Here is a 14,194-nt window from a genome sequence, read left to right as displayed (position 1 = left end):
CGCCGATTTTCATTGGCCTTTTATCAAAGACTAGAGGTGTCTCGGGCTCCCAAGAGTGACCCCTAGTGTCACTGCATCGACACAACGTCGAGTGAGTGACAGATAGGGAACCAGGAAATATCAGGGAATTTTACATTTTGTGATTCCTAGTACTCGAAAAGTCAAGTACATTTCAGTAAATAAGTTCTGGTCATCTAGAAAAATTTAATCAGAAAAAATGAATGCTTTTTATGAATGCAATCTCAATTAAATTATTTTTAAAATTTCTTATGGAGTTATAACGAATGACTGAAAAAGTTCTGGAAATTAATAAAGTCTTCAAAAGTCACAGAATATGAATGGAAATTTCTAAATTGAGTACAATGTATGTTTTTCTAGTTCTACTAATGCTTATCCAGTAATTACAAATGGCTGTGAAAGTCTTGGAAATTAACTGTGGGAACCCTGGAATACATACTACTCTATAATGGAGAGATCAGATTGATTGTGACTCATGCTTTTTCCATGTATTCTCCTGTACTTCCCATGCTTTTACCAAGTTTGTCATGCCAGTTTAAGCCCTTCATATTTACACAAAAGCCAGTTTCAGAAAGCTGGAAATCCGCTTTACTGTTGCTGGAGCCACAAACAATGCCTCATTCATCATTAGTGGACTATTGCATAACCGAACGTGTTACCCTGAGAGAAAACACACACACACACACACACACGCACACACGCACACGCACACACGCACACGCACACACACACACACACGCACACACACACAGAGAGAGAGAGAAAGAGAATGGCACAGACACACAAAAGAAAACAAGGACAACTTATGCAAACACTTGATTGCATTTAACATTCATTTTAGAGGCATTTGATTGCACTTGTTGATGTGATTACTGTTGTGTGAATGCAAGTGTTGCCAGAGCTAATATTAGAGTTACTGTAGCGAAACATATCGTAAATCCCTGGTCATTCTGGGTCAGGAACTACAAGAGAGCCTTTCATGAGAGATTACGTGAAAACAACATTTGGGGAAGTCTCCTAAACACTTTTAATTAATGATACACAAACTCTACTCAAACACTAACTTTTAAAGAGCTATAGTTCACCCAAACATGAACATTCTCTTATAATTTACCCTCATATCATTCCAAACCAGTAGGACTTTCTTTCTTCCTTGGAATACAAAAGGAGAAGTTGAGTAAAATCTCGAAGGTGCTCTTTTCCTTACAATGAAATTGAATGGAGACTGAGGCTATTGAGCTAAAAAATAACGTCAAAGCACAATTAAATCAGCATTTAAGTAGTCAATATGACTGTTGCTATATTCCAAGTCTTCTGAAGCCATTTGATAGATTTGACATTTAAGTCATTATTCACTGCAGATCTTGTCCATTAACATAGCTCTCATATTTTGTTCACACTGTAGCATATTATAATCTGGCACAATACATCATTTATAACACACAACAACCAATGCCTCTTGCTATTATGATGCATCAACACAATCTGGACTTGAATTCAATTTGAGAGCTATGACAAAAGGGAGAATTTTCTGTAAATAACTGCTTTTAGGTAAATTTGGATTTTTCTTGCACAAAACTATTGTATGACTTCAGTAGACTTAGAATATAGTGCACAAGTTGTAAGATCTACTCATCAGTGTTGGGTTGGTTACTCTAAAAAGTAGTACACTATAAGTTATTAATTACTTTCCTAAAATTTTAAGAAGATTGGTCTCAAAACATTTTTTGCGTTACTAAATACTTTACTTTTGTTTACTTTAATTTTGTTACATTTAAGTTTTAATTTCTAAAACACTTTTCATAGAAATATTTTTCGTTTTCCACTCAACAAATTCAAAATAATGCCTGTATTTCCTCTATGTTCATTATCATACACAAGTCATACACTCACGTCAACCACACGTTTGCTCTTACAGCGACTCATTAGTGCCACACACCCTTTGGCTCACACAGAAATTAAATTAAACATATGTATGTGCATAATTAATGTTTTAAATGTATTCTACAAAAATAATATTATTTTACAAATCCGTGTAACCCGAGTAATGTACTAAAAGTAATTAACTTTATTTACAAGAATTTAAAATATATTGTATTACACTACTTTTGATTTAAAAGTAATTAGATTACAGTAACCAATTACTTTGAAAATAACAGCTTGGAAATTCTACAAAACGTTCTTTCCACGAAAGAAAGAAAGTCATCTAGATTTGGAACCATAAAAAGATTATATATATATATAAATAATTTAGTTTTGCAAAATATAGGAGTATTCTAAAAACTCTCACTCTTACACACACACTGAACTCACGGTGTTGGTTGGGGAAGTGGATGGAGAGGAGTCTGGTGTTATCAAGTTGAGAATGACGTCCATTGGAGAAATCGTTGGGTGAACAAGCCAAAGCAGAGAGACACAATCACATATACAACTCTAACAGCACTTCACTCAAGTGTGCTGTCCAGAGTTTTCATCGGAGCATCCGGAATATTCATTTGGTTCCATTGCATCTCTCAAACAAGAGAAAATGATGCAGTGTCCATTAATGCTGGAGAGATGTTCTTGAAATTAAGACGAAGAAGAAAATTTCAGCACGCATCCATCTTTCCTCTTACATTCAAAGGAAGTGTTTAGCTTCAGAGAGCCATAATGGAAACATCACTTTTGAAGAAGCAAGTGTTCTGGATTCACACAGGGAATGTTGCAGAATGAAAACCCCAAAAGCTCAGCGTGAACTTTTAGTTTGTGTGAGAAAGAAGTCGGGAGAGGGCCAGAGGGTTTTGTCTTGGCGCAACTCTTTTGGACAACAAAACACTGTTGGACAACTAATGAAGAAATTCATTCAATGGATTTAAAGGGTTTCGAGAGCTTAGCCAATGAGTTATGGTGACCCAACAACCTCAACCAATCACAGACAAAGAGCTTGAAAACCAATCATAACCATGCACCATGTCCAAGCTAATGGAGTGCTTTTCTCTCAGTTACAAAAACAACCACCAAAACACTCACAAATGTTCCTAAAATTGCAGTACCACATTACTTTTACATGAAAGTAATAAATCTAACAACTGCAAGGCATTAGAAAGATTGCAGAACGTCACAGTGTGTGTGCTCAGAAGTGCAACAGAGGGGTAGATGGTAAACGGCCAAAGATCTTCTCAGTGGAGGAGAGAGAGAGAGAGAGAGAGAGAGAGAGAGAGAGTGTAATGAAGTTGGGGTTTAGGTGAGAGGTGGCTTATATAAGACAAGGCCTCATTCAGGGTCTTCAGTGTGGATGGGAGAGAAAGTGGCTGATTTTAATGAATGAAACAGTTCCAGGGGTGTAAAAAGTACTCAGAAATTATACTTAAGTGAAAGTATGGATACTGAGTGAAAATTTTACTCAATTATAAGTCTAAGTATTTAGCCAAAAACATACTTGAGTGAAAGTAAAAAAGTATTCACATTAAATTGTGCTTAAGTATTAAAAAATAAAAAGTACCTTTTTTCCTAGATAGAATGAAATCAGGAGAGCAGATTGTGTGAGAATAGATGTTGAATTCGATTGGTTTGTTAAGTCGCCTTTTTACTGTCTCCAACATATATTTCCCCCAGTGGCATTCGCAACCTGGTTATAGAATCATGTTAAAATAACTTAGTTTTTTTTATGTGGCCTGTTGTACGTAACACGGCAATTTCCTGGTGAAATAAACACTAGAGGTGCTAAAACAACAATGACTTTTATCCCCTTTCACTCAAATCACAAGTAAAACAGCAGATTATCAGTTCATAAAGACTAACTTTTCACCCTGTTCCTCACACAATGTTATGACATCTGAACACTTTTACTATAGCTCATGACTCATTTTAACATTTGCATTACATAACTACATTTACAAGCTTGTTTAAGTGTGATCACATGACTGCAGGATAGCTCAACTGATAGAGCGTTGCATATACAAAGGACCGAGATATGATTCTTGAAGAACATGCGAGTCGACACGTGAGCCGAAAGTGTCATAGAAGCAACACAAAATGATGTGGTTGCTTCAGAAATTGTGTTTCTCACATTTGGTTTTTCTGACACTATCGGTTAGGTTTAGGTTTAAGGTTTAGGGTAGGGAGGTCAGTTTAGTTGATTTAAATCTCGATAGAGCATTAACCTTAAAAAAACTCATCTGTTTGGGAGAATATTTCACTCACTTTTAGCGCAACACAGTGGACATTTCAATTCGGAAATACTGCCCTGAGACTTGTTATAAACTACATAATTTTATTTTGCAAAAACATTGCCACAGTTATGCAAAGAGCACCCAGCCCCTTGATACCAAAAAATAAAAAAATAAAAAATAAAAATAAGTTTTGAAGAAAGTTAGTAATGTTGTTGGTTTTGTGAACTGTTTTCTGAGGTTTGCTACCAAACCTTGCTGTTGAGCAGATGGATGAATTCAATAATATTCCTAATTAATGTTTACTCAGATTCCATTATTTTTATTAGCATTATCATCATTATCACTACTGGTTTTATAGTTATTATTATAATTAATACTATAGTTGCCTAACAACAACAATAGTAATTCAGCAAATAGGGAGTAGAAATTCATAGATATGATTTAAATATGAAGGCGAGTATAGAAATAAATGACATTGCAAAAGCCTTTTGTTTTTATATAAACTCAGCAAAAAAAGAAATGTCGCTTTTTCAGGACACTGTATTTTAAAGATAATTTTGTAAAAATCAAAATAACTTTACAGATCTTTATTGTAAAGGGTTTAAACAATGTTTTCCATGCTTGTTCAATGAACCATAAACAATTCATGAACATGCACCTGTGGAACGGTCATTAAGACACTAACAGCTTACAGACAGTAGGCAATTAATGTCACAGTTATAAAAACTTAGGACACTAAAGAGACCTTTCTACTGACTCTGAAAAACACCAAAAGAAAGATGCCCAGGGTCTCTGCTCATCTGCGTGAACGTGCTTTAGGCATGCTGCATGGAGGCATGAGGACTGCAGATGTGGCCAGGGCAATAAATCGCAATGTCCATACTGTGAGACGCCTAAGACAGTGCTACAGGGAGACAGGAAGGACAGCTGATCGTCCTCGCAGTGGCAGACCACGTGTAACAACACATGCACAGGATCGGTACATCCGAATATCACACCTGCGGGACAGGTACAGGATGGCAACAACAACTGCCCGAGTTACACCAGGAACGCACAATCCCTCCATCAATGCTCAGACTGTCCACAATAGTCTGAGAGAGGCTGGACTGAGGGCTTGTAGGCCTGTTGTAAGGCAGGTCCTTACCAGACATCACCAGCAACAATGTTGCCTATGGGCACAAACCCACCTTCACTGGACCAGACAAGACTGGCAAAAAGTGCTCTTCACTGACGAGTCGCGGTTTTGTCTCACCAGGGGTGATGGTCAGACTCGCGTTTATTTTCGAAGGAGCGGGATCGATTTGGAGGTGGAGGGTCCATTATGGTCTGGGGCGGTGTGTCACAGCATCATCGGACTGAGCTTGTTGTCATTGCAGGCAATCGCAACGCTGTGCGTTACAGGGAAGACATCCTCCTCGCTCATGTGGTACCCTTCCTGCAGGCTCATCCTGACATGACCCTCCAGCATGACAATGCCACCAGCCATACTGCTCGTTCTGTGCATGATTTCCTGCAAGACAGGAATGTCAGTGTTCTACCATGGCCAGCGAAGAGCCCAGATCTCAATCCCATTGAGCACGTCTGGGACCTGTTGGATCTGAGAGTGAGGGCTAGGGCCAATCCCCCAAAAAATATCCGGGAACTTTCAAGTGCCTTGGTGGAAGAGTGGGGTAACATCTCACAGCAAGAACTGGCAAATCTGCTGCAGTCCATGAGGAGGAGATGCACTGCAGTACTTAATGCAGCTGGTGGCCACACCAGATACTGACTGTTACTTTTGATTTTGACCCCACCTTTGTTCAGGAACACATTATTCCATTTTTGTTTGTCACATGTCTGTGAAACTTGTTCAGTTTGTCTTAGTTGTTGAGTCTTTTTATGTTCATACAAATATTTACACGTTAATTTGCTGAAACAAATTTCACATTTCTTTTTTTGCTGAGTTTATATTTATTTCAATGTGAATGATTATTTTTGACTTCGTAACTGTCAAATCTGTAGAAGTAGCAGGTGTTTAGAAAAAACTGTCAGTCTTTCTTATTTGATGCTCATAGTTTTGAATGAGTACATCACACTCAGTCTGGCGGTCACATACGGTCTAGTCACACAAATATTTCAACATATCCGAAGCTCAAAACAGATCTGAAATTCCGCCTCTGCAAATGGTCAGAACTCCACACAACCATTGTGAGACACTGCATTTGAAATGACTGACCTCTGTCGTTTATCGGATGCAGTGAAAAGGTGGCTTCAATCCAGTAAGATGAAAGAAAATGATCTGCAAAAATGTAATGAGTACTTTTCAAGTTTAAATAAAATTGTAAGGAGTAAAAAGTACTATTTTTTATTTGAAAATGTAATAAATTATAGTACAAGTATTCCATTTAAATTGCACTCGAGTAAAGTACAAATCCCAAAAAATAATATTAAGTATAATACTTAAGTATTTTTACTCAATTACTTTACACCCCTGAACATCTCGTGGTTCCAGTTGTTCTAATTGCACTCACTTGTATAAAAAATTCAATAATATAAGAAATTAAACTAGACTTTAACATCATCTAGAGATAATGTGTGTGGTACCTCTCCTTGACAAGTCTCAACAATTCACAATTTAAATGCTAAGGTTGAATACTTTGTGTTAGGGGTTGGTTCATATCAGGGATGTGCCATTCATATAAGCAAGGTATGTAATTCACATATTCACTTTGGCACCATCCTCAGGTATAAGCACTTTATGTTATGCTTTCTCTGATTCAAAGCATTATTGACCGCCCTTTCATTCAACACGCCCACTTCAAATGGCCAAGGTAAACATGTTTACCAAAATGAGTAAGCCAATCAGAAGCTCCATCCTTCAGTCACACTATCTGATAGGCTAGATTTTAGTTTTGTGTCAACAGGTTCCCGTTCACGTAACTAATGCATTATTAAGCATTAAAATGTATATCTACAGTGTAAGCATCGACGACCTACACTGATTTTAAGTGAATTTCAATAAAAAATCGAGAAAGAGAGGCTATCGAAACTTCAACAAACGGGCGACTTTTACAACAAAGTGACAACAAATGTTCATTCGCAAGGAGAGACGCATGGATTTTGTGTTCCAGTAAAGGTAATTTAATACATTTATTAAAAATCGGTATTATTGATACTAGTTTATTGTTTCTGGTTAGTCTGAGGCTATGAAATGGTGATCTGGCAATCATGTCCTTCTTGTGTTATTCTCTGTCTGTTTTATAGTTCTAACGTTAGGGCGCAGTGTCTATTTAGAAATAAAATAAGGGATGTAGACTACCGTGTCTACATTACAATTGCCTTGTGCATTCAGGTTAAGATTGTTGTCTTTGGTGGTCAGATTATTTAATTGCTGCTGTCCATTCCAGTGAACTGTGTGAAGAGTGACGTGTGAGGCCTACGATGTTGAAACTAGTAACTGGCAGTCTTTTCTCTTTATTTTTGTTGTACGTCCAAACAAGCTCTTCTGGCACTATGGTTCATTGTGTGATTTAATGGATATAAACATGCTCGGCTCAATATATGACAATCTTTAATTTGTGTGATTTGAGCAATATCACTGTCCTGAATTTAAAACAATTTGGTCATGAGGTTCGCCACTGTGATATAATTGTTTCCATTGACTGGTGGGTAACAGTTTACATTATATAACATTTCCGTGGCAATACACTCACCTGCATAATGTGTTTTGGGCATAGCATTTAATAATGTGTATTAAAAATCTCAAAAGCCCACGACATGTGCCTGGTTCATATCACTAACACTAACTATAAGCAGTAGTAAAAGTGATGTGCAAACAGCAAACAGCTAATTTAAAATATTTAACACAATAACATTAGACACATTCCTCTCTCAAGATATATGTAGATTTACAACTATAGATGATTGACAGTACATTCACATACACAAAATTCCACGTATAACAATGATTCCACTATTCATTTAAAAGATGATGTCATCAAAACTACAATGGGGATCAAAAGTAATCCACATTGAAAAGCTGTGATTCAAAGTCAAAAGGGGGAAATACCAAATACTAAGATTTTCAGAAATGTTTCAATTCAACATTAAACTCAGATTTTTATGCTGATAATATCTGTAATGGAAAAAACTGAATTAAGTTTATTATTATTAACTTATTAATTTCTGTTCCAACAGCAGCACCAAAAGGAATTGCAAAAATAATGACTGTTTTTCAACAGCTTTTTCAAAAATTTCCTCTGTCTGGCTTTGGTCAAACAAACAGATAGCCCACCCCAAACTCATGCCATTGGTTGAGTCAATGTTGCTCTGTCAGGCTGGTCAGAATGCTTAAACAAACAGAGCAATGTTTTGATAGTGCCACAGAGACACTGTGTTAAACATTTCGGGTAATCAACCTCTGAATGTCTTACAGTTGTTTCTGCAAATTAAACAGGGATAAGAGAAAGTATTTTAATATCGAAAACATTGCACATATCACATTTGTTTGGTTCTCATCCCTCCTTGAAGCAGTACAGAGTTGGACGATTGTCCCCAGGGCAAAGCGACTGCCAGACATACTCAGAATGGGCCAGAAAAATCCAGAATATGTCAGTGCTCTCTGGTTTGTGTCTTTGTACGGTGGGTCATCAGAGTGCATTCTTACATAATGCTTTGTTAGTGTCTTCATCCTAAATGAGACCAATTAATGACCTAAACATTACATGATCATACATAACACAACACATTTTTTAACTTTCTAAACCTGCTCACTTTCACTCAAACAAGCTGAACTCGTCTTTCAGCACTTAATCGTAGTGCTTACGTAAGATTCACCCTTTGGTATTTTTTATGGGTCTTACTGGGTGAATTTCACAATATCACAAATTTCACAAAAAAAGACATATATTAAAACACTGGAGTCGTATGGATTACTTTTATACTGCCTTTAAGTGATTTTTGGAGCTTGAAAGTTCTGGTCACCATTCACTTGCATTGTAAGGACCTACAGAGCTGAGATATTCTTCTAAAAACCTTTGTTTGTGTTCAGCAGAAGAAAGTCAGACACATCTGGGATAGCATGAAGGTTAGGGTTAGAATAAATGAGAGAAGTTCCATTTTTGGGTGAACTATCCCTTTAAAGAAAATATGTATGATTATTCTTTTTTTGCATTTTAACATTATTTTAATGACAATTAAGCATTTCCCTACAAATTCCTATTACCGTATTGTAAAAAAAATATATATAATTCTTATTACTTTAATGCAAAAAAAATTTAATTTACTCTTTTTTTTTTTTTTTATCAGTATCAAAATGTTAGGTTAACATTTATATGAATGTATAAGGGAAAGTGTATATCTTAGGTCCTGTAACTGGTCACCATTTCTTTCAAGCTTTTCACAATTTTTAACTCTTTAAGCTTGGATGGGCTCCACTGGCAAGCCCGCGAGAAAAATTAATACTTGTCAAAATATTAATAACTACAGTCTTGACCAACACAAAATAGGTATCATTTAAAAGCTTAGAAGCCCTACTTTACAATGCATGTAGGCATTATGACCAAAACCTAACGATTTCTTTGAAATTTGCAGACAATTCAGAAGTGTTCTGTTTCGATAATTTATAAAAAACATTTGCACTGTGCATGTTTTTGCAATCAGTAAAAACATCAAACTCATCAAATAGTCATGTGTCATATATTGTTGGAAAGCTCTCAAAGAGCAGAATACAACCAGCATGTTTGTTTTACTCACAGACAAAAATATAGCGATGTGATGTATAGCAATGGGTCGGCCACAGTCCAGAAGAGCAGCTCCAGCGGTTCCGCTCCCCGACACTGGTAAGCCGCATGTTCGCTTTTGCATAAAAGCTCCATGATGCCTGCTGGTGGTGGGTGCTGGCTGAAGATGAGAGCAACCTCCATTCATCAAAGCTTGATTCAATACGAGGCTTTGGATACAGGTAGGCGGGTGAAGGTGAGGTGTGTGCATGGGGATATTCATGATTACCCGTTAGTGATGGTCATCATTCAATTTCTGGGACAAAAGCATAATGTCGAGGCAGCAGTTAGTCCCCACCTAACCCATCCACTAATTTTGGGTACGAATTGGCCGGCATTAACTGCTTTAATGAGGGAAAATTGTGTGGATGTGTCCTATAACAAAGTGTCGCAGTTTGTTGTGTGCGATTCACTGGCTGGGGAGGTGGAGCTGGGGCCATCTACATCAGCTCCATGTCAGAATGATATAAGGGAAGGGGAAGTCTCGGCTTCCCCAGCCCATAGAGTATTCCCTGCTGGGGATTTCCCTCTGGATCAGACACGAGACGAGACCCTTAGGCACGCCTTTGATAAAGTGAAAGTGATTGCTGGTCAACTCCTCCAGCCAGACATCATGCGCACATATATCCTTATTTTACAGTTATTAAGGATTGGTTGTATCAAGTGACACAGGACGCTCAGACAAAGGAGGATACAACCCAACTGTTAGTATCAAAGAGCCATCGGGAAATGTTATTTCAAACGGCTCATTATAATCTGATAGTGGGTCACTTAGGGTGAGAAAGAACACTAAACCTTCTAATGGCCCGTTTCTATTGGCCGAGCATTCACGGGGATGTTTGGAGGTGGTGTTCGGCATGCCATGAATGTCAGCTGGTAAATCCGCCGGCCACCCCAAGAGTGCCTTTGCCCCACTTCCTTTGATCAAGGTCCCTTTCAAAAGTATTGTCATGGACATCGTCTGGCCATTAGAACAGATGGCACACGGGCATCGCTTTGTGTTGGTTCTGGTGGACTACACAACGTGATATCCGTAGACACTCTTCAGAATTATCTCCCGAGTGGGGATTCCGAAAGATATCCTCACTGTTCAAGGCACGACTTTCATGTCATGTACATTACGCGAGCTGTACGAATGATTGGGGATTAAATCGATTCGGACAAGCGTGTACCACCCGCAAACAGACGGCTTGGTCGAACAGTTTGATCAGACCCTGAAAAACATGATTCTTAAGTTCATGCACGAAGATGGGATAAGTGGCTCGAACCCCTGTTATTCGCAGTGCGAGAGGTCCCGCAAGCCTCCACAGGATTTTTACATTTGAATTATTGTTCAGTAATAAGCCTCGTGGCATCTTAGACATCATGAGGGAAAATTGGGAGGAGGGACCTTCAAACAGTAAAAATGAAATTCAATACATTCTTGACCTGAGAGCTAAACTCCACACATTGGGGCAACTATCAAAGGAGAATTTGCTACAGGCTCAAGACCGTCAGTCCTGGCTGTATAACAGGGGAGCGTGACTACAGGAATTTACACCAGGAGATAAAGTCCTTGTATTACTCCCCACATCAAGCTCTAAATTACTCGTGAAGTGGAAAGGGCCCTTTGAGGTCACATGGCGAGTCGGGGAAATCTATTATGAGGTTAAACGATCGGATAGAGGCAGAGCACATCAGAGTTACCACCTCAATCTCCTGAAACCATGGAGAGAGGCAGTCCCCGTGACTTTGGCAATGGTGGTTCTGGAGAGGGAGGAGCTCGGGCCGGAGGTGAACTTTAAAGACACAGATCGGGTCACCCACGGAGACCAACTCTCACCATCGCAGGGCACGGAGGTCGCCAGGTTGCAAAGAGAATTCTCTGACATGTTCTCGCCTCTTCCAAGTCATATGAATCTCATAGAGCACCATATCGAAACTACCCCAGGGATAGTGGTACACAGTCGTCCTTACCGATTACCCGAACACAAAAGAAGTGGTTCGGGAAGAATTAAAGGCCATTCTAGATATGGGGGTAAGAGAAGAATCCCACAGTGACTGGGCCAGCCCGGTGGTGTTGATTCTGAAGAGTGACGGCTCGGTCCTGTTTTGTGTGGATTATAGAAAAGATGTGATTTGTACCCAGTACCTCGGATTGATGAATTGCTTGATCGGTTAGGCGCGGCTTGCTTTTATTCAACACTGTATTTGACAAAGGGATATTGGCAGATCCCCTTAACTCCCATGTCACGTGAAAAAAATGCATTTTCCACATCGTTCGGCTTACACCTATTTGTAACACTTCCTTTCGGTTTGTTCGGGCCTGGCTATGTTTCAGCGGCTCATGGATAGAATCCTCAGACCGAACGCCGCTTACACCGCTGCCTATCTAGATGACATCATCATTTACAGTAATGATTGGCAGCAGCACCTGCAGCATCTGAGGGCTGTCCTGAAGTCGTTGAGACGGGCGGGATTCATGGCAAACCTTAAAAAGTGTGCAATTGGACAGGTGAAAGTACAGTATCTGGGCTTCAAGTTGGGTCATGGACTGGTGCGGCCCCACATTGATAAGACTGCAGTGATTGCAGCCTGCCCAAGTCCTAAGACCAAAAAGGAGGTAAGACAGTTCCTGGGGCTGACTGGCTATTATTGTAGGTTTGTGCCTAACTATTCGACTGTCACCAGCCTGCTATCTGATCTTACTATAAAGGGGGCACCAGATCTGGTCCAGTAGATGGGGCCATGTCAGCAGACATTCACGCCGGATGGCTCCCTGGCCTGAGTCGGGCGATGGGTGTATGTGGAGGTGGGGTCATGGTCAAGTGCCGATTTGTGAATGGAGAGCGAGATCAGGAGATGAGAACGGTAAGGAGTCCCACCTGTAGGTATTATCTCTAACAGCTGTTTGTGTTTTGCTGTGAGAGTGGAGAGGGATAAAAAGTGACAGTCCAGACTAATAAAAGAGAGAGAGAGAATGACACACAAAGTTGACTGTGTGTGATTGTGCTGGAAAGCCATTAGTGTGTGTGTTACAGCAAAATAGAGTGAAAAATAAAAATGTACTTGGATTGTTTAACCGGCTCCCGCTTCCTCCTTAAGAAGAAAGCTAGTGGCATGTCACAAGCGAGTAATAGCTAAGTATATGTCTTTGACAATTATGTTTCATGTGAAAAGGTGTTGATTATATGCCACATTTTGCTTATAACTTGATGAAAAATAAGCAGAACATAAAATAGCACACACCATTACTTGGAGCATGTTACATATGGACACCAGGAGATGACGCCAAGTACATGACACAGACTCAATGATGACTCAAATGGCACAGAATGAAACTCATTCTGCAAAATCTCATTACTAAAATCTTGTCTGCATGCTATGCAAACCTTTAGTCATTGTTGTGTTTGCATGTGTAATTAGTTCTTATGTACAATTATTATGTTTTAATTGTTTGGAGAGGCTTTTGGACATTAGGAGATACTTTTGGACACTATGATAAATTGTTTTTGTAATACTATAACTTTTGATTGCATTATTGTATCCCACACACACACACACACACACACACACACACACACACACACACACACACACACACAAAAACTGTCAGTTACAGTTGACATGACTGGGAATAAAACAAAAGCAGTTTTTCAGAGCCACCTTATTTACACCAAGAGATATATAATATAAAATAAGAAAAAAGTACATTTCTGGCTCAAGTTTTTTTGTGATTTTTCAGCAGTTTCTTAGGCTGAAAGTCTCAGAAGGTATCATAATCTATATCATTAAAAGATTTGAAAAGTATTCTTTACAATGATACCAAACACCTGGCCCTCCTTTTTTGTTGTTGTTGTTGTTGTTGTTGTTGTTATTGTTGTTGAGCTTTTTAACTTTGGGTAAATCTTTAAAAACACCCTCAGAGCTTAAAGGGTTAATCACCTTTTTGCCTTAACTATTTTTTTTTTTTTATATAAGTACAAATATTCCATGTAGTCTTTCAATTAATATAAGCTCATAAAACTACATGTATAATAATTATAAAAGAATTAGCAAAGTGCTGTTTAAATTGTTTAAGATTGAGTATAATGCGTCACACCACAGGACAAATCAACTTCCCAAATGTATGTACAGTAACCTACCCCTATAAATCATAGTAGTATTTATTGTATTGCCATTAATATTTGCAGATTTACTGTAATGCAGTAAAAAAAAAAAAAATTGGTATAACAGTAATTAGAATCTAATGAAAATCACCATTGAGAATAGTGGTAACAATATATA

General features: G+C 38.5%; 1 protein-coding gene across 2 annotated transcripts in view; it reads right to left on the bottom strand.

The window, feature by feature from the left end:
• Positions 1 to 14,194, bottom strand: part of tmcc1a (transmembrane and coiled-coil domain family 1a) — a 78,363-nt gene that overhangs the window by 32,553 nt on the left and 31,616 nt on the right. The window contains exon 1 of one of the 2 annotated variants that reach the window (XM_051653292.1): positions 2,332 to 2,687. The exons of the other annotated variant lie outside the window; for it this stretch is intronic. Coding sequence (XP_051509252.1) covers positions 2,332 to 2,394 — 63 coding nt within the window. The 5' untranslated portion in view covers positions 2,395 to 2,687. Of the gene's footprint in view, positions 1 to 2,331; positions 2,688 to 14,194 lie in introns of those variants that run through there. 2 annotated transcript variants of the gene reach the window in all.

The sequence above is a fragment of the Myxocyprinus asiaticus genome, chromosome 24 (assembly GCF_019703515.2).
Source record: "Myxocyprinus asiaticus isolate MX2 ecotype Aquarium Trade chromosome 24, UBuf_Myxa_2, whole genome shotgun sequence".
Classification (NCBI taxonomy): domain Eukaryota; kingdom Metazoa; phylum Chordata; class Actinopteri; order Cypriniformes; family Catostomidae; genus Myxocyprinus; species Myxocyprinus asiaticus.
This window is presented reverse-complemented; position numbering and strand designations above follow the sequence as displayed.